This window comes from Ambystoma mexicanum, chromosome 9 (genome assembly GCF_040938575.1).
Source record: "Ambystoma mexicanum isolate Mex_15411 chromosome 9, UKY_AmexF1_1, whole genome shotgun sequence".
Classification (NCBI taxonomy): Eukaryota; Metazoa; Chordata; class Amphibia; order Caudata; family Ambystomatidae; genus Ambystoma; species Ambystoma mexicanum.
The window spans coordinates 327,861,551-327,882,909 of NC_090931.1; the positions used below are offsets into that span (position 1 = coordinate 327,861,551).

Genomic DNA, 21,359 nt, shown 5'->3' on the forward strand with positions numbered 1-21,359 from the left:
GCCAAACGCCTCGATGAGAGAGAGGGAGGGAGAGGGAGGGAGAGGGAGAGAGAGGGAGAGGGAGGGAGAGAGAGGGAGAGGGAGGGAGGGAGAGGGAGGGAGGGAGAGGGAGGGAGAGGGAGGGAGGGAGAGAGGGAGAGAGGGAGAGAGGGAGAGAGGGAGAGAGGGAGAGAGGGAGAAAAAGAGGGGGGAAAAAGAGGGGGGAAAAAGAGGGGGGAAAAAAGAGGGGGGAAAAAGAGGGGGGAAAAAGAGGGGGGAAAAAGAGGGGGGAAAAAGAGGGGGGAAAAAGAGGGGGGAGGAAAAGAGGGGGGGAGGAAAAGAGGGGGGGAGGAAAAGAGGGGGGGGGAAAGAGGGGGGGGAAAAGAGGGGGGGGAAAAGAGGGGGGGGGGAAAGAGGGGGGGAAAAGAGGGGGGGGGGAAAGAGGGGGGGGAAAAGAGGGGGGGGAAAGAGGGGGGGAAAGAGGGGGGGAAAAGAGGGGGGGAAAAGAGGGGGGGAAAGAGGGGGGGAAAGAGGGGGGGAAAGAGGGGGGGAAAGAGGGGGGGAAAAGAGGGGGGAAAAGAGGGGGGAAAAGAGGGGGGAAAAGAGGGGGGGAAAAGAGGGGGGGAAAAGAGGGGGGGAAAAGAGGGGGGGAAAAGAGGGGGGGAAAAGAGGGGGGGAAAAGAGGGGGGGGAAAAGAGGGGGGGGGAAAGAGGGGGGGGAAAGAGGGGGGGGAAAGAGGGGGGGGGAAAGAGGAACTGGAATGGTTAACTGGAAAGTGGCAACGCTAAATATAAAGGATTGAACTCCCTGAACTAAAGATCACTCACGTCAAATATTCTCCGCGATAACCAACATAGCGGTGCTATTCTTTGAAGAAACCCTACAGGCGGGGTGGAGAAACGCCCCCTCAAGGGATTAGCAGTAGGACAGACCTTCTGGGCCTCACAAGATAAGCAAAAAGGAGGGTGTGGGGATTGCCCTATCAAGAGCTATGCAACTAAGGGATGTGCAGGTTAAAGAGGGGCTTTGGTGGTAGGTTGGTGGCAGTCAAAGGGCGGGTGGAAGGGCAATTAATCACCCTGGCTTCCATATATGCACCAAACGTACCGAGTTGGCATTCCTGCGTAAGGTATTCTTGGAGCTTGAAGAATGGGGGGAGGGCATGCTGTTTGGGGGGGTGGAGGGGGGAGGGCGGGACTTATCAACCTAATAGCAGACCCGGCAGTAGACTGGTAGTCGGCAAGGGGAAACAAGACTAAAGAGAGAAAGGAAAGGAGCATGAAGCATTCGCCCAACTGCTGGAAGACCACTTCTGGGTAGATGTATGGCAGTCAAAGTTCCCCCAGGTGGGAGGGTACACCTTCTCACCCCCACACCACACTGATACCAGGATCAACCTCCTACTGGTTCCAAATGAGCAGGAGGCCACGGTGTCATCACCAAAAGGTGGACAGGTGACATGGTCGAACCATAAAATGGTTATAATAGACTGCTGGTTGGAAGAAGGGAGGAAGGGACGCCCACGTTGGAGGTGCAATGACGGCCTCCGTTAAGGGCCCAATATTCAGGGACTTCTTCCAGACAGAAATCACCCAATATTTTGCATTAAGCGACAGAGGGACAAGCTCAAATGCGGTTTGGGAGGCAGCCAAGGCAACAGTGAGGGGCCTACTCATAATGGGAGGGTCCGAAAAAAAAAGAGGGCACGGGCGCTGATGGAGGGGAAGACAAGAGACATGAGGACGAAGTTGACAAGATCGGGAGTAGACAGAAGATTTACTGCATACAAGGCGAGACAAGAGGCAAGAATTACACTAGCTCTTGATAGGGGAAGTGGCAAAGAAGATGATGCAAACAAAAGTTCTATGAAGGGGTTGATCGGGTGGGGACACTGCTGGCAAATAGAGTCAAGGAATGTAGGGGAGACAGGCGGGTCGACCAGTTAAGGGATAAGAACGGAACGACACTCTGATCCGAGGACCACATCCCAGACTGCTTTGCAGACTTCTATGAAGCACTGTATTCCCAACCAGTAAATCGTCAAAGAAGGGCGATCAAGGAATACCTGGGCATGCTCCACATCCCCCACCTCACGACAGAGGAAAGCCATGCGCGAAGTGGAAATAAAATGAGAAGAGGTTAAGCGAGCAATAGGTCAGTTGACACCGGGGGAAGTGGCTGCCCAGCAGGCTTCCATAGGCAGTTTCAAGACACCTTAGCTGGTCCTCTGGCGAAGGTCCTTCACGCCATAAAACACCCAGAGCACATACCCTCACCCTTCTGTGAGGCACTTATAACGGTGATCCTCAAGCAGGGCAAGGACATGGCGGACTACTCATAGGCCCATATCTTTGCTCAATGTGGACACAAAGATTTGTACGAGGATTCTGGCTTCCCGCTAGGAGGTACACCTCCCCGGCCTCATGCACCCAGCGCAAGACAGGGTTAAAATAGGCACGGATCCAATAACCTAATAAAAGACCCTACACATCCTATATGACCAGCTAACGCAAAGAGAGGGGCCATGGTCCTCTCCTTTGACGCCGAAAAGGCGTTTGAAAGGGTGAACTGGTCGTTCATGGAAGTGGTGCTGGAGGAGATAGGAATGGGAGAGCGGTGGATGGAATGGATCAGGGCCCTATAGAATACCCCAAGGGAAAGAAGTCACAGTCAATGGGAACATGTCTAGGACGATAGGGGTCCAAAGGAGGGACAAGATAAGGGTGCCCCTGTCCTCATTGCTGTATGCCCTGGTGATGGAGCCATGTGTAATAAGCCTGAGACATAGCCAGAGTTCACAAAGGTGGAAAAGAGTATAAGGCAAGCCTCTTTGCGGACGATGCGCTGCTCTACCTACTAATCCGCAATCATCAGTGCTGGCCCCCCTAAAGGGGCTGAAGGAAAATGGGGTCAGGGTTCCGGGTCAACCTCTCCAAATCAGTGGCATACCTAATGGGAAACTGGGAACAGGCGACATTGACAGGATAGGTAAATGGGGGTTTCGGATGCAGCAGGAGTGCTTTCCCTACCTAGGGATAGAAATTACGAGGGAACCCGAAAACTTATTTGGGAGGACCTATCCACCACTGCGGAATAAGATAAAGGAGGACCTGCAGCGTTCGGGTAGGATTAGCCCATCCTGGATGGCACGGCTGAACTGTATCAAGATGACGGTCCTCCCCAAGTTGCTGTTCCTCTTCCAAATGCTCCCCACGACAGTGCCAGCCCTCTTCCTGGCCCCCCAATTCAGAAGGTACTCTTACGGTTTCTCTGGGCAAGAGCGACAACCCCAGGTAGCACACAGGGTGCACTTGAGCGCAAAAGAGGGGAGTGCGATTCCCGGACCTGCGAGCATACTACAGAGCAGCCGAGTTGCGGATTATGGTTGACCACCTAGACCCCAGCACAAAGTAGTAGAGGGTCCATATGGACAATGCCATCCTACGGCCGGTATCGCAGGGTGCATGGATGTGGATTCCACGAAGTGAAATCCCTAGGGGAGTATTGACACATACCATCTTAGAAGTGCTCTGGTCAACCTGGCGTGAAGGAAGTGCCACCTGATGGTTGCCAACTAGGGCCTCTCCCCTTAGCTTTATCTGGGCACCCCTATACAAAATCACATCATAGACCCTCTGAGGTTCTAACGGTGGTACAATGCAGGGGTTCTCCAAGGCGGGACAGTTGTGGGGAGAGGGAGAATTTATTTCATTAATCAGACTGGAGGGTTGGCTTAAAACAAAAACAAAAAGAAAAAATTTAAAAAAGGGGGCTCCAAGTATTTACAATTAAAGGGTGTCCTGACGAAACCTACATGGGGAGATTATCTATCCCAGGAACTTACCCCCTTCGAAAAAGTACTGTTACAAGAAACCAATACCAAAGGAAGAATTATCTAGGCTATACAAGGAACTGAGAAGGGGCAAGCCCATAGATATATTGCCAGCACGGGGGAAATGGGAGGAAGACCTGGGTATTGGCCTAACTGACCAGCTGTGAGGTAAAATGTGCAGAGGGGTGAAAAAAAAAATCCACATTATGCCTGCAATATAGAATGCAGGCATTCAAACTACTGCATAGATGTCACACTCCGCCAGTGACACTAGCGAAAACGTACCCATGGGTTGATGCTCACTGGTAGGGCGAAGGGGGACTACTGTCATATGTAGTGGAAATGCTCACTTATCCAAACATTTTGGAAAGAGTTGCTGCGGTGGTTAAAGGGACTTGACGGGATAGACCCCTGTAACCCAGTTTACTGCTGTTTGGGGTGTGCGAGAAGGGGGCAAGGTGGGTGGAGGAGCGTCACATGGTGGAGAGATGCTGCATAGCTCAACAATGGAAGAGGGGGAGTGTGCCCACAGAGAAGGAATGGGTCCAAAAAGCAAGGTGCATCTACAACATGGAATACCTGACATCTCAGATGAGACGAGGACAGACATAGAAAGGATATAGATGCCCTTTAATAACTATGGTCGATAGCCTACCCATGGGGGGAAAAATGTGTGAATAAGTAGGAAATTCCCGGTTGTGGGGAAAAAACATGAGTCTAGTGGAACTGCATACAGGGCTGAGGGAAAGAGGGTGGGGAAGGGAGGGTAAACGTAACTCATATGTTGTACAAGTTGGTGATATTGTTTATATATTTTCAAAATCATTTGTGCCAATTCACCTTGGATACCCTTAGCTCTTTTGCTGGATTCAGGGCTTTTTCTTTTACTCCTGAGTAAGTGGGACCCTTTCCTCACTCACATGTTTTTCTGACTATGATGTTTCTTACTATTTTAGGAATCTGGTAAACTCCATAGGCAACTGCTTTTGCATTGTGACACACCATCTTTTGTGCAGTGCCACTGTTTAATTACATTTTCTCCGGTGAACTACTGTTCCCAAGAATAGTAAGAAGACCCGTGTCTTACTTTTATGGGTCCAGCACACCACCCTATGTGGAGTGCCGAGGGTTACCTAGTAATTCCTTTAAACCATGCCTCGTGTAACATTGTGTTACACTAACTCAATTGAATGGCTGGCGGCAGTGGTTTCTTTTTTACTACCTAGTGACATGCATCTGCATGCTGATACTTCAGCTGCAGAGCTGCATCCAAGGGTGACCATTTTCTCAAAATGGCCCTGTTCGTCTTTTTTCGGAGTCCTTTGTGTAGTTTGTCTTTAGCGGGCTTCAGCCCTGAAGCCCGCCCAGTCTCCAGTGGGTCTGGAAAGGCAGGAAGTGAGGGAGGGTCCCGAAACTTCCCTGTCCTTTGTCTCGAGGGTGCCAGAGTGAAACCAGTTCCAATTGGCCAGCTGGCTGTCCTGGAGGACTGCCACCCTACTGTGTGATTGACAGTCTAGGGCTGTGAATGAATGGGAAACTGCATAAACAGCAAGGTTTTTGGGTCCAAGCCACTGGAGGACAAAATCCGAAGCAGAAGACAAAGGAAGATGCCAGCAGCACCCTCCAAGACGCAAAGTGCCCGGTGAAGCCCTGCAGCTGTGCTGACCTAGTTTTCGAATCAACAGAGAAGACCCATAAAGACGACTTCCTCCCTTAGGCTGGTGGGACAAACTAGCCCTCAAGACAAACCATTTTGGCACAACCCCCGACTTGCTGCGATTTTCCAAGGCTGCTGAAGCCCAATACCCGGGGTACCTCGATCACTTGTGAGTGCATTGTCTACCGAAGTCCGAATCCGGACAGATCTTGGTGGGCATCCAGAAGACCCTACAGAAGCACAAAATCTGCATCCATAGTCCCCTCACCAGAGTTCAGGAGCGAAGGATCAAGGAAATCCTAACCATAGCTTTTCGTTTTTCGTTGGCGCTGAGAAAAAAAGGTGCCAAAACCATAAAGCCGCTAAATCAACAGAAATCCATTCCTGCTGAGTCACTCTGCTGCCGCAGGAGCCCGCCAGACGTCCTCCCTTTCGTCATCATGACCAAGGACCAGGAACAAGGGTCTACTACATTGCATCATGAAGGCAACCCTGGAACACTTTCTTAATTTTTCAAGGTACTGTGAGGCTCGGGGTATTTTATCCGTTTGCCATTTGGAGTGCTTCACATCTTTAGGAGTGCAATGTAACCCTACACTAAGTTGACCTCAACTTACCTGCATTGGCCTTACAGCTTGTTCTTGAGCTGCTGTGATTTCTCTTTTGAACACCGACTATTTAAGAACATTTTTCTAAGAGCATCATAACTTTGACTTCGTCCATTGACTTTGGCTGTCCTGGCTCCCTAAAGGCCTCCTTCTGAACCTATTGGCTTTCGTAGTGCTTGTTCCCTTACAGGTTTTAAATGTTGAACATGTTAATGCTGGGAGAATAGACTGCCTGCATCCCTTTGGGAGACGCAAACTGTTCATGACCTATCAGTCTGTTCTGATGTAACCCTTCCTTCCTTAAAAACTCAATATTGCAAAGGTGATACTTTATAAATGCTATACTGACCACAAATGTCACTTCCGGGTGCTGGAACATGTTGACATATGCATGAATTACTCACCTGCTTTGTTAACGTTTTGAATTCAATCCTATTTTTGGGATTAATGTTACAGCTAATTACTTCTTTTTAAAGAATGCTTTAAATATCTTTGATTATAAATAATGTATTATATAACTTTAAGTGTGTAATTGGATACTTGTATTTACTGATTTCATTGCACAGCTCTGCAGCTCACATTACCCCTCTTAAGATAAGCCTGGCTGCTCAGTCACACTACCAACATGTGTAGTACAGGACAGTCCTATATTAAAAGGTGGGTTACCTAATACCACCAAGAGCTAAGTCTTGTGTAGACCCACACCAGTTGGGCTGCACTCATTTTTACCTAAAAAAAAAAAAGCAAAAAGATTGGGTGTCCATAGAAACTATAGAGGGAAAGTTGTCAAAAGAGAAATCTTCACTAACATGCACATAGCCTTAAAGAAGCAGCACTAGTAAGCTTGCAGAGCAAATAGGTGAATAGCATAAGCACAAATCGGAAATATATTTACAGGCACAGTGGATTCACTGCAAAACCTGGTGGAAGTTACAATTAAATTGATGAGACATTTTAAAAAGCACTTATCCTTGGAAAAGGGTAGAGATTGGCTATTCAGTTTGAGGTCTTCAAATTCGGTCAACTGAGCAGAAGAATTCTCAAAAAGCCCAATTTACAAGCATGTCCTATTTAAAAATTGCATTGCTTACTAAGACCTTTTGCAAAAGCAACTCCTGGAAAGCATAGTAATCAAATAGTTTCCAAAACACAAAACATAGCCTGATGCAATGGGCATAGTTACGGGAGATATTTATAGGGAAGACATACTGTAGCAAATTATCATCAGGTGCTTTATGAAAATGGCACCACCGTCACAATTGGTAACGATCAATGAATCAAACAACAAAGTAAATACCCACTACAGTAATTTACCTATAATTTTATCTGAAGCATTGCATGCAAGTGCAAAACGTGTCGTTTTGGAATAGATTTCCATTGTTCTTCTGAGGGCTTGTTGGGCTCCATCTGTCATGCTGTAATAGAAATAGATCAGTTAGGAGTATGCCATGGACCAAGCACAAACAAAAAAGAGCTGTTAACGCCATTAACAAGGTCTCTCGCAGGATGGCAGTTCTCATGTAAACACAAAAGCTTCACTGTCTAATTATAAGTGATGTGACATCACTTGAAAACATGGCACCCTGATGCCAAAGGGCTATGGAACGGTTGAAATACATACTCATCCTCTTCTGATCCCTTTGTTCTGACGCTATATCAAAGTTTCCTCCTGTGAGGCTTCACTGCCTCTTCATCAGATTAAGTGAATGCGCATAGCAGGACCCACAACTGCAGTCAGTTTACTGAATCAGTGTGCACTCTTGACTGCAGCACCATGCACACTCCAAGATCACAAAACAATCTTTTATGTTGCCCATCACTCCTGGAGTGTTCTTAGGTTGCCTAGCCTTGTCAGGACCAACCATACACCCAGCACTAGTTACTGACAAAGCCCACCACACAACCACCATCAGCATTACTATGCCATTGGGTTTCCAGTAAGGGGCTTAGACAAAGATATGCAATATCGTCATGTGTTACCTTAACAGCACGGTAATGGAAGACGTACATCATAACCAGTAATGCATCACCCTGGTTACACTGACATTATGTGGAGTTGGGGAGCGGCACCATTGTTTTGCTTCATACCTTCTCCTAATGAACCCCCCCCCCCCCCCAAGCACCATTTGCCATTTGCTGGATTTCTAGACCTTTATGCTTCATCCCCTCTCCTAGTGAGAAACCCCCCCCCCTCTCCGTCCCCCCAGCACAATTTGCTGGATTTTGAGACCTTTCTCTTTCTATCCTGAATGAGAGTCTTTTCCCCACTCATCTTGGAACTCTGTTCTCTATGTTTTAACTTTCTTATGGAGTCCGCTTTCCTCCATCTCTCTTAAGGCATCTGTGTTTTACTGTTGCAGCGCACAGTACCCCGTGTGCAGTGTTACCGGGGATCCTTTGAGATTTTACTATCAACTACTGTTCGTAAGGATAGAGGGATATTTTATATCCTTCCTAAAACGTTATACTATGAGAGTTAGCACACACCTCCCTATGCGGAGTGCTAAGGGGATATCTAGTATCCCCCTGATCTCTGCTCCTGTGACTTTCTAGTTACATAGACAAGCCTATAGTTATGGCTGGTGGCAGTGGCCGTGTTATACCAACTATTGTGCTACTTCTTACAGCAGACTGTATTGACAGTCTCGGTTATGCACTTATGTGCCAACATGGGGCCCCCTTTCTTTTTTTCGGAATTTCTAGCATGGTTCTTTGTTAGCCCTTCTTCAACCATTCTGGGAGGGGGAGGTCTGTGTGCGTCTTTGGTGGGAACCCGTGGGTAGCCCCACCTAGGCTCCAGTGTGTGTGCAGGAAGGGGGGCGGGGGAGAGGTTCACTCCCCTGCCCTTTGACTGCCCGAGTGCCTGAATGGAACCAGTGCCCACTAGGGGGCTATCTGTCCTGACTGGACAGCCACACACCCCTTTCTGTAAACTGCTGACAGAGACTGCAGCAGAGTGTATGGTGAAACTGAATAAAAGGTGAGGTTCCTGAGGTGAAAGGCAAGTCGACCATTGGAAACTGAAGTAACTGAAGACTACCACCGATGCCTGCAGCCCATTTGCATCACTTCAGAAGCGAAGATCGACCGGGCGAGTACCGTCCCTAGTGTGGAGCTGATAAAAAGGTGCCAAAACCAGGAGAGAAAGAGAAAGAGAAAAAGAGATCCCCCTTCAAAGCCCACCCTCTCACCACCAGAACGAGGAATCCGGAGAGCGGGACCATCACTGCTACCCAGAGGAGAATCCAGCTACATTTCTTCTGACCTAAGGTACTGCGGGGTGAAAGGTGCTGCTTACCTAGAATCATGAAGTCGCTCCAGAATATTGGGAGTGCACAAAGGTGTCCAGTGTCCACTTTAACCTCCAACCCAAGCTGCTGGCTTGTGTCCCTTTAGTTTGCAGAGTGTCCATCGCTGAGCTAACTCTTCAATTATATTTTCCTAGAGACCAAAAGTATCCTAAGGAACTTTTGCTGTTCTACTGCAACATAACACCTAGAGCTCTTTCTGGACTGACTTTTGCATAAAGTTAGGGATTGGACTTTAAAAGCTTTAGTTTGCCAGGAAAGTGTCTCTAGAACGTTAAGCTTTACTACTGTAGGACTAACCAACCCTTTTCCTTCCTAAGAGACCATCTTATATGGTTCTGCTAACTAAATACAAGTACTGTATATCTTTGTCCGTGTGCGAGGCATTACCGATAATACGGTAGAACTGTCATTAGTGTCAAACAACTGTAACCACAAGCAATTACCATTGAAGCAATGGCCTTTGAAAAGTAATTATACATTTTCCTTAGTGTGTTGGTTAATTGAACCAAGTAAATTTCTGACTTCCTTGTGTAAAGATAATACATTATATATTTTATTTTAATATAACATTATCTGTGCAAGTGTTACTTTGAAATAGTGTACTAACTGGTCTCTCCGTAGTTGCCTACAGCTCACAACTTCCTCCTATGATGAGCCTGACTGCTCTGCCATTCTATCAAGGTTCCTCGAGTAGTACAGACTTGTACTAAGAGTTGAGGACATGCATGCCAAGGGATATAGTTTAATGAAGTCTTACCGCAAGTGGACTTTAGGAAAACTCCCAACATGTACACACCAACACATGGCAATTGCAAATGAGCAGTTTACTAGAAGCACAGTCAGCAATTGTCAGACTTCATTCTACCAAAATCACTGCACGATCACACAGCCAGACGGTTTAAAATGGCAGGTTAACATTCCAAATGAGACAACATAAAAAAGAAATTAAAAAAAGGACAGTATAGTTACAAACACGCACCCAGACACCACTTTTCTTTTTTACAATTGTTTGGTCGCAATCATGTTTGTACAGCACATCCCATGGTGTTGAGCTTAGAAAGGCTAGTAACCATTCTCAATTGGAAATTGTTTAAACGAGAAGAGTAGAGATCAAAAACAACAATTATTTTCTAGCTCACTTGAATCTTAGCACCCCGTTGACCAATCCACTACTCTTCCTGAGAAAGTACTCATTTTAAACATTGTAGGTTTTGATCCGTGGGCATAAAGTAGGGCCTGAGACAGAAAATCTAAGTTGCAATTTGGACAATAGTATGTCACTGGGCAAGAATCCATTATCACTTACCAATAGCTGTTGGAGAGTAAACATTTTGGAGGACTGAATTTAAAATCATTCTTCCCTATCGTCTACTTAAAAATATTTGACTAAAATGCATGCGTTGGAAGGCAATTGACAAATTGCATGGCTTGCTTGAATACCATAGGTTCCGAAGAACTCACAAGCTGAACATTGTTTTCATTTCCCAGAGGGGTCGTCTAGATATGAATGCCTCATAACCCACTGACATTTCTGATTGAACAAAAAACGCAACATTCCTCCAATAGCTCCACTCATTTAGTGAACCCATCCAGTGGTACCTCTGCTCAAAGTGCACTGAACTCAAAACCACCCAACTAGGCGTATGCATGTGTTAGGACAGTTACTAATGTTAAGCACAGTTATCCAGAGCTCAAAAGTTCTACTAATAAAATATATGGCCAGTTTAGGTGTTGGATGATAAACTTTGTTCATTTCAATAAAAGCTCTGCTGTTTAGTTTCAGGGAGGCAGGCAAAATGGGCTCAAATACCTGTCTGCTTCATCCAGGATGATCATTTTGTGACGGCCTTTAGGAAGTGTGACTTTCTGCTGAGCAAACATTTTAATTTTGTTTCTCACCACATCAATGCCTCTAAAACAAAATTGAGAAAAACAATTTACAAAGTCGGATCCAAGCAAAACTGGTACATCCACAAAGCCTAGCTCCAAGGATAGCAGACAATCTATATTACTCTTAAAAATTGTACCAGGACCGCCAAGCAATTCCCCAATATCACCCCTTACAGCCACTTGTTGGGAAGGGGGCGATCGCCCCAGGACCCCCCCCCGGTCCCCAATTGGTTTCGGATAAGGCAGAGACCTGAAAGTATGGTGTAGGGGGTCAGGGAGGTTGCAGGGCAAGTGGGGTGTCCACAGGGACCACAGAGCGGGTAGATTAGTGCACGCTGTGGGTGCGGGTTACACTGGGGATGGAAGGCCATCTTAGAAAGTAGCAGCCATATTGAAATCGAGGCCCAACGCTGTGCTGCAAAACATCATGAAGGTAGAAATAAGCTTGTGCGTGTAAGAATAGGGTGTAAACATGGGCATCGGTGAGCAAGGCCAGAACCGCAGACATTCATAAAGCTTTCATGGTCTCACGCTGCTAGCATTCGTATCCCTGGGGGAATACGCCCAGCAAGGTCATGAGGAAGCTCACTCGGTGGGTAATGGCTCGCCACCTTCATTACGGGTACCTCACTTTGCTTGGGCCCTTAACTGGGCCCGCCACCTCGGGGCATATCGCCTCAATATTTTTTTTTTTTAATTTATTTTTAAACGTTTTTTATTAATTTTTAAAACAATACAAACCAAACTGGCAGCGCTTTTTGCAACAATCACATGAACATCAATTAGTCAAGACCACTGCTCCCCCAATCCCTCCCCCCTCAAGAGCTTGTTTGTCCTTCACTTTCCGTATCTGCTATGTGTGGCAGGGTATCACCTCCTTCTGAGTCTGCAGAATCCGTTATTGTTCCAAACAGTCATGCTATTAATACTCTCCATGCCATCAGGGTACCCACTTCTTCCCCACTCATGCTACATGCCTCCTGCCATACCACCGTTTCAGCCTCCGCCCATTTCTGCAATTCCCGCCACCATACCTCCACCCGTGGCTTATGACACTGCTTCCATCCCATGGCAATCCTCCGTTTTGCGAGCACATATGCCAAGTCCTTCAATTTCCCTACATGTTTAAGTTTCCGTGGTCTGGGAAACCCTCCCAACAGGCAGGCCCAGGCTGCATCTATAATGAGCGTGACCCCTTTGTCCGCTAGTTTTTGCGCCACTTCTCCCCAGAAACTCTCAATCACTGGGCAAGACCAAAACATGTGTGTCATATCAGCATTTTCCTTGTCGCATTTCGGGCACGCTTGTCGTCCCGCATTTCCGAACTTAGATATTCTCATCGGGGTCATATAAGCTCTGTGCGTTATATACAACTGTATTTGTTGTAATCTAGCATTTCTCGACACCTTCTTGCGGTATCCCATAGCACGCTCCCACATCCCATCCTCCATCTGTGCTCCCACCTCTGCTTCCCAATCCAACCTCAAATGCGTCAACTCCTTCCCAACCCGGGTCATCACCATCTCATACAATCTAGAGATCTCATACCCCCCCTTCTGATATGTCATATTGTCCCCATAGTGGCGTCTGGTTCCTCCGCCAGTACAGTCTCAGGCCAGATTTTACGAATATTCTGCACCAGCCTTAGGTATGTAACATACTGGCCCCTGTGCAAGCCCGCCTCTTCCCCTAGTCCTTCAAAATCCCTAATGGTCCCCTCTTGCCAAACATCCCCCAATGTAACCAGCCCGACCGACTCCCAGTAGGTCCTGATTATCATCCTTAGTTGCTTGTCTTCCCCTGCCAAAGCAACCAACGGCACCTGCGGGGAACACGGGTACGGGTCCTCCATCATTCGACATACTCTACGCCACATCTTCCACCCCAGCAACATCATTCCCGGGCGCTCCTTCATTTCTGAACTAGGCAACCAAATAATTTCCTTCAGGTAAAACGGAGTGCAGTCCTGTCCAAACAGCCTAAATTCGGGAGTTGCCTCATCAGAGAGCCATTTGACCACATATTGCAACTGACCAGCTACATAATAGGCATCAAAATTAGGCAGCTTAATACCCCCCTCTCATGGAAATTCTGCAACTTCCATAGCGCCACTCTATTCCGGGTGCCATGCCATAGGAAGTCTCTGCACATACTATTCAGCTTGGCAAAAAACTTCTTAGGTATCATATATGGAATATTGGCGAAAAAATGTAAGAGCCTAGGCAGGACCACCATTTTAAGCAACGCCCCCCCGTCCCATCATTGCCAACGGCAACTTCTCCCAAAACTTCATGCTTATACGGATTTTTCCCACAGCCACCTCGGTGTTATGCAAATGTTCTTCCTCTACCGTGTGATACACATCTATTCCGAGGTAGCGGAAGGAACCAAACGCCCATGGTATCAGCAACACTGGCAACCGCTCCGGAAGGGTTCCTCTATAGCTACCCAATGGGAATATGCTCGATTTTTGGGGGTTCACCGCTATGCCAGACAGTTCCGCATACCTTTCCATTACCTCCAGAATATATTGAAGATTTTCCTCTGGATATTTCAAATATAATAGCAAATCGTCAGCATACAGGGATATTAGGTGTTTCTCTCCCCCTACCTCGATGCCCATCATGTCATATTGTTGCCGAAGGTACACTGCCAGGGGCTCCAGGGCCAGTATATATAACATCAGGGACCAGGGGCACCCTTGTCTGGTGCCTCTGCTAAGTTGCCACCTCTCGGATATCACCGCTCCTGTACGAACCCTAGCTAGCGGCTCACTGTACAGCAACATAATGTAGCCCGGCCCCATCCCGTATTCCCTCAGGGCCTCCAGCAACCACGACCACCTGACTGAATCGAAAGCTTTGACTGCATCTAAGGGCACAACCGCCATTTCGCCCTCGCTCTTGCTCCCCCATTCAACCACCCGGTGGAGTCGCCTATGGTTGTGGGTTATATTCCTGTTGGGGACATAACCTGTTTGGTCCGGATGTATCAATTTACTAATAACTCTCCGCAATCTATTAGCCAGAACCGCCGTCAATATCTTGCCGTCCTGATTCAGCATTGACAAGGGTCTGTAGGAGCCACAGCTATGCCCTGGTTTGTTGGGCTTAGGGAGCGGTATTATGATCGCTTCTCTAAGCGATTCCGTCAACCGGCCCACCTCAAACGATTCATTAAGCATTTCTAGCATGGGGGGGGGGGGGGCGGGGGAAAAGAGTACCTCCTCTCTATATGCTTTATAAAATTCGCTAGGAAGTCCGTCCGCTCCCGGGGTCTTACTGGTGGGCAGCTGCCTCACCACCTCATACAATTCCTCCAAAGTAATCGGTGTATCCAGCTCTTCTCTTTCTTCAGCACTAATCTTAGGTAATCCAATATCTCTCAAAGTTTCCCTTATCTCCTCTCGGCTGCCCCCCCCACCCCATCTGTCCTCATATAGTGCCCTGTAATAATACAAGAATGCATCATTGATTCCTTCTTGGGTGTCCGCTACCTCTCCATCTCCTCTGGTTATCGTCCTAATCGGGGGCCTAGGGGTTTCACTCTTGTATAGCCACGCTAAGAGGCGGCCCGTTTTATCCCCACCTGCATGCTGCCTCTCAACATACTTCTTATAGTTAAGGTTGCAGAGCCTTTCCCAAAGTTCCGCACACCGCTGCTGTAGTTTAAGTACTAGCTCTGCATCCCCCCCTCCACTATTGAGTTCCCTTTCCAGTTCATCCTCAGCTCCCCCTAACTCCGTCGGGACACCAACCATGCAGGCCCTTTGATTTAGCGATCGTAGCACCCCGCAACACCACCTTAAAGGCTTCCCAGAGCGTGTCCGCCGAGTCCACACTGCCAGTGTTCTCTTCGAAATAATGTATAATCTTGTCTCTGATATCCTCTCTGAAGACCGGATCCTTGAGCGCCTCAGCACGGAGGCGCCACGTCGGTATCTGCGCCCTGGGGCGGCAGTACTGCCACCCCAGGACCAGAGGCGAGTGGTCCGACAGGACCCTCGCTTTGTATTCTATTTGGGTGGTCTCTACCACCACATCTGGAGTGGCAAAAAAAAATCTCGTATGCAGTTGTTGCGGGGCTGAGTAATGCAAATTCTGCTCCCCATTAGGATGTTTCAGTCTCCAAACATCTGCCAGCCCGAAGTCGTCGAGCAGCGTCTGCAATGCCCTGGCTTCTGGGGTGGGCCTATCAATCTTATCAGATCTGTCTACCCTGGGGTTCAGCACACAATTAAAATCCCCCCCCCCCCACACACACGTACCCAGGTTGGTACACAGAGTCCTAAAATATGCCGCCGTGTTTTGATTGGGGGCATACTTATTTACAATGCACACCTCTTTATTCTCCACCAGCGCCTTGAATATAGCCATCCTCCCCTCTGTATCCACCACCTCCTGTGTAAGTTGGAGGTGAACGTGCGGTGCCACCCAGACCAACACTCCCCTGGCGTAGGCAGAATACGGAGAACCCACTACAATACTTCTCCACTTCTTCCCCACCAGCTCCAACTTTTCCCGCGTCAGATGAGTCTCCTGCAACAGTGCAATATCAATCTTCTGTCTTTTCAAATAGATCATGACCTTGTTCCTCTTTAACAATTGAGTCCCCTGACATTCCACGTTACGATCTTAAGATCTCCCATAGCTCATAAGTATCCTCCCCCTTCCGTGCAGCCAATCCCACCTGCCCATGCGATACAGATACAACCCTCTAGCTCCTTCTTGTAGCCTCATGTACAAACTCGAACTCCCCATAACTATGTACACCCCAAACTCCCCACTTCCCTCCCCACCCCTTCCCCAACACCACACTCCCCAACTGCTGCCCAGCTCCATCCATGGAACTCAGGCACCCCCACATCTAGCCCTGCAAGCACCAACCAATGCTCAGAGCTCAGTAGGGTGAAGTCGCCCTAATGGCCACTTAACTAAGGTTACTAAATGGGGTAAAGAGATCCACTCTGCAAGGCTCCCCTAAAAACAGCAATAGTCACAGTGCTCATAACATGTTGTTTAACGGTCTGGCCTTCTCTGCCTAAGGCCGCTCAAATGACTATAATCAAGTCCCAGAGTCCTATTCAGCGCCATCTTGTAGTGCCCTCCTCGTGCACTACTTATCTCCTCAATCTCCTCTTCCCATCCGGACGTCTGGCTCCTGGGGGCATCCCTGCGCGTCGAGCCATCCCATGGCGTCCGCCAGAGTCTCAAAAAACAAAGTCCTGTGTTTATGAAAAACTTTCAATTTCGCCGGATACAGCAACATGTATTTATGACACTCCCAGTCCACAAACTCTGAGCTTCTCACGCCAAGCTTTCCATGCACAGTGTCTTGCTACTTCGATGCGTCTTAGTGCGGCCTCAGCCCTCTATCACATGCCCAAAAGCCTACGCCATTAGTAGAACACTCTAGAAATACAGGCCGATTCGCGTCAGTATCCCAACATAGGGGACCTGTGTTCCGCGCAAGTTACAAATACGCACACAGTCCGCTCCTGTCGCCCGACCACCGTGCGGCCTACTCCTTCCTTTGTTCCGGTCGTTGATCGGCCATTTTGTTTCGTCTTCCGTCTCCCGCGCTCCTCATCTTTTTCACACAAAACTCTGCCGCAATTCCTCCAACGCATTCCAAAAGTTCACCAAGCGCAGACAGTCCGTTCACACACCAACATGTGTGTTTTCAGCAGTCATAGGCACGTTGTTATGCACTATTTCGCCAGGATCATTTCAGGATCTCGGGAGCTCCTCCAGATCGCGTCCTCCTACATGGCCCTCGTAGCCACGCGACTCGCCTCAATATTTAACTAAGTGTTTGGGTTAATAGCAGGAAAAGTGTCAATCTGTTTTTACAGCAGCAGGTAGAATTAGACTACTGTCATATATAGGCCTTGTGTCGAAGGGGGTTTGATTTGAGGAAAAGCTGCCTTCGAAGAAACCAGGGGAAAAAATTAAAGTGCCAATGTCCAGCCCATATTGTCAAAGCATGTCCTCGGATGCAGTCCATCTTTGTGGCAATCCGCCTGCAACTTGGGTAAGAATTTGACAAATGGACAGGGTCTCTACTGGATACAGGATAAAGCATGGTCAGAGCTAGATTTCAAATCACACCAGGCAGGCACACTAATGTTTTAGCAACCACTCTAGAGGGTATAGTCCTAGGCACAGAGTGAGTCCACAACAGTCATTTTAGGCCTACCTCATGGTCGATACAGACCAAGGGAAGGCCTAAATCAAAATGGCTGGAGAAAGAGAAAAACAACAAATTTTTTTTTTAAAAAGTGTACACTACGTAAATGTTGTAAAATGATTGCACCCTTGTTAGGCAGAATTACATGCAGTACCCGCTGGGACCACCACATACAATTAGGACTACAGTGTAAGCAACACCAACCTTTGGTATGACAATGCATTACTTACCGTAAAAGCATTTCTGATGGTTGTATCTGCTTAGATTCACATGCTGTGCATAGGTCCGACATCCAGTGGTCACTGCGGAGTATTGCATTTTGTTTTTCGTAGTCGAAAAGGGGACGTCGACAAGGCGTGTCTGTAACACTATCCCTATAGTGACGTGCGTTGTACCCACAATCCCTCACGCGTCGAGGTCCCTCTGTTTGTATTTTTCTGCCCTGAGGGAGCCTTATAGACGTGAGTGAGTACAGAAAAGAGAGATATAAAGGAAGTCTATGTTCCTTCCATCCGAGCGGGGAGGAAGGGTGGGCGCATGTGAATCTAAGCAGATACAACCATCAGAAATGCTTTTACGGTAAGTAATGCATTGTCTTCTGATGTTTGTTAATCTGCTTAGAATCACATGCTGTGCATAGACTAGCGAGCAGTACCCGGAGTTGGCGGTGGGTTATGAGAAGGAACAGTAGAGAAAAGATGTCTTAATACTGCCTGTCCCACCTGGGAGTCAGATCTAGAGTGTGCATCTAGACAGTAGTGTTTTGTAAAGGTGTGCACAGAACTCCAGGTAGCCGCTTTGCAGATGGACTCAAGGGGAACATTTGCAATGAATGCTATGGAAGCCCCAGTGCCTCGAGTGGAATGTGCTCTTGGCTTGTAGGGTAGTTCTCTCTTAGCAAGAGTGTAACAGAGAGTGATGCATTGAACAATCCATCTAGATATAGTGGATTTTGAGACCGCATCTCCTTCTCTTCCTGCTGCCACCGAGACAAAGAACTGATTAGTCTTTCTCAGTGGTCTGGTTCTTTCCATGTAGAACATGACAGCTCTGCGTACATCTAGTGTATGCAGACTTTTTTCTCCCGAGCTGGAAGGGTTTTGAAAGAACGTTGGTAGTTCTATAGTTTGGTTTACATGAAATTTCGAGATGAATTTAGGTGCAAACCTTGGGTGTGTGCGTAGAACCACTTTATTTTTGTGAACTGTTACGAAGGGGTCTAGTACAGAAAGAGCCTGTAGTTCACTTATTCTCCTAATGGAGGTGATAGCTATTAGGAAAGCAGTCTTAAGGGTGATATCTTTAAGAGTTGCCTTGTGCATGGGTTCGAAGGGAGGGCCCATGAGTCTGGAAAGTACCACATTTAAGTCCCATCCGGGAGCTGGGTTAGCTATCGGAGGGTGTATCCTCTTTACCCCCTCCATGAAGGCTTTGATAACTGGTATCTTCCACCACGACACTTTAAGTTGGGAAGTGGTGTATGCAGAAAGTGCCGCTAGGTGGACTTTAATGGAATTGAACACTAAACCTGAATCCAGTAAATGGGTCAAGTATAGAATAATGTCAGTAGGAGAGCAGTCAACTGGGTTGATGCTAGTACCTCTACACCAGATAACGAATCTTTTCCATTTGCTAGAATAGCAGTGTCGAGTATTAGGTTTTCTGGCTTCCCTGAGGATGTCCATACATCTCTGTGGGAGTTGTAAATGTCCAAATTCTATGATCTCAGGAGCCAGGCTGCTAAGTTCATGGTCTGAGGGCATGGATGCAGTGTCCTGCCCTTGTCTTGTGACAGCATGTTGTACGGGCAGGGAAGTTTCACTGGGGGAGATAGGGACATCTCCATCAAGTGAGCGAACCAAGGTTGCCGTGCCCACATTGGGGCCACTAGTATCATGGTAACCTGCTCCTGGTGCATCTTGTGCACCACTTTGTTGAGAAGGGGAGTCGGGGGAAAGGCGTAAACAAATTTCCCTGACCATTGAATCGACAGACCGTTCCCCTTGGACTGGTTCTGGGGGTACCTGGAGGCGTAACTTTGGCATTGTGAGTTCTCCAGGGTTGCGAACAGGTCTATTTCCGGGAATCCCCATTGCGTGAAGATGTCTAAGACGATGTCTTCGTGCAATTGCCACTCGTACTCTTCGGGCAGGGGGAAGTCTCTGCTGAGTTTGTCTGCTAGCAGATTGAGTTCCCCTGGTACATGTTGTGCTAGTAGGAACATGTTGTGTTTGAGAGCCCACTTCCATATATTCTGGGACAGCTTGGATAGTCCTGGAGAGTGAGTGCCCCCTTGCTTGTTGAGGTAGTACATGGCTGTGGTGCTGTCTGTGAGGACCATCACTGTCTTTCCTTGTAAGTGTTCCTGAAAGGCTTTCAGTGCTTTGAACACCGCTAGTAGTTCCAGCAGGTTTATATGCTTGGATGCTAAACTCGGAGTCCACACTCCGTGTGCCGTTTGATGGGATAGGTGAGCCCCCCATCCTGTAAGGGATGCGTCTGTGGTTAGAGTGGCTTCCACTGCGGGTGTGGCAAAAGTTTTCCCTAATAACAGGTTTTCTTTTGTCCACCACCGTAGCGAGAGAACCAAGGCCTGCGAGACCACCACTAGATCGTCCCATTGTCCGCTGGCCTGACACCACTGGCTGTAGAGCCACTCTTGCATTGGGCGCATGCGCAGGCGCGCGTGAGGTACCAAATAAATACATGACGCCATCATCCCTAGCAAGCGCATTGCTTTGCGTACCGTCACCTCTCGGCCTGCTACATAATGGGGAATTTGAAACAGCATGTTTTGGACCCTCTCGTTGGAGGGGAATACGAGGCCGTCCCTTGTTCGAATTAGAGCCCCTAGGAATGGTTTTGTTTGGCTGGGGTCTAAGCTGGACTTCTTTTCGTTGATGGAGAAGCCCAGTTGGGACAAAAGGTCTACGGTCTTTTGGGTATTGGAGAAGCATGTTTCGTAAGAATCCCCTGTTATGAGCCAGTCGTCGAGGTAAGGGTATACCGGGATGGATAATCTGCGCAGGTGGGCCGCTGCCACTGCCAGTACTTTCGTGAATACCCTTGGTGCAGATGCTATCCCGAAGGGTAGTACTCTGAACTGGTAGTGTTTGTCCTCTATTTTGAACCTGAGGTATTTTCTGTGCGATGTCAACATTAAAATATGAAAGTATGCATCTTTCATGTCCAGTGTTGTCATGTAATCCCCTTGTGATAACAGTGGGATTACCTCCTGTAAGGTCACCATACGAAACTTTTGGGGTTTGACAAATATGTTCGCTGGGCGCAGATCTAATACAGGGCGCATGGTTAAGTCCTTTTTGGGTACAAGGAAGTACACTGAATAGATACCTTCGGTTACCTGTGATAGGGGGACGGGCTCTATAGCTTCTTTCTTCAGTAGTTCTTCCACCTCTTGAAGAAGAATGGAGAGGTGTTGCGGTGTCATGCGCCGGTTCCGTGGGGGTTTGTACTTCAGGGAACCGTTGAACTCGATGCAGTATCCGTGGGCTATGGTGGATAATACCCAACGGTCTGACGTGATTCCCTCCCATGCTGAAAGGAACGATGTTAGCCGGCCCCGACCGGTGATGCATGGGAGGGGACCCGAATTTTCGGGTCATTTGCTGGTATTGGGCGTGGAACCTCTGGGGCTGGAGCCACGACCTCTTCCTTTGCCACGGCGTTGGCCTCTTTGACTGAACTGGGTGTTACCCTGGTTGGTGGGCCAGTTGGAGGCAGAGTAATATTGTTGTTGTTGGTTCTGCTGCTGTCTTTGGCCAGGAAAGGAGCGTTTATTACCATAGCCTCGCCTGTTAGGGGGCCTAGAAATTTGATCAAGAGTCTTGATGGTATCAAACTCTTTTTTAGCATGTTCTAGGGCCTCATCT

The 21,359-nt window shown here is 48.0% G+C and overlaps 1 protein-coding gene across 1 annotated transcript in view; it reads right to left on the reverse strand.

The window, feature by feature from the left end:
• The window catches only part of RFC2 (replication factor C subunit 2), a 183,827-nt gene that overhangs the window by 75,281 nt on the left and 87,187 nt on the right, over positions 1-21,359 (reverse strand). Inside the window, exons 5-6 of the mRNA XM_069614736.1 lie at positions 11,198-11,299; positions 7,391-7,491 (exon numbers count right to left, since the gene is read on the reverse strand). Coding sequence (XP_069470837.1) covers positions 7,391-7,491; positions 11,198-11,299 — 203 coding nt within the window. The remainder of the gene's footprint in view (positions 1-7,390; positions 7,492-11,197; positions 11,300-21,359) is intronic.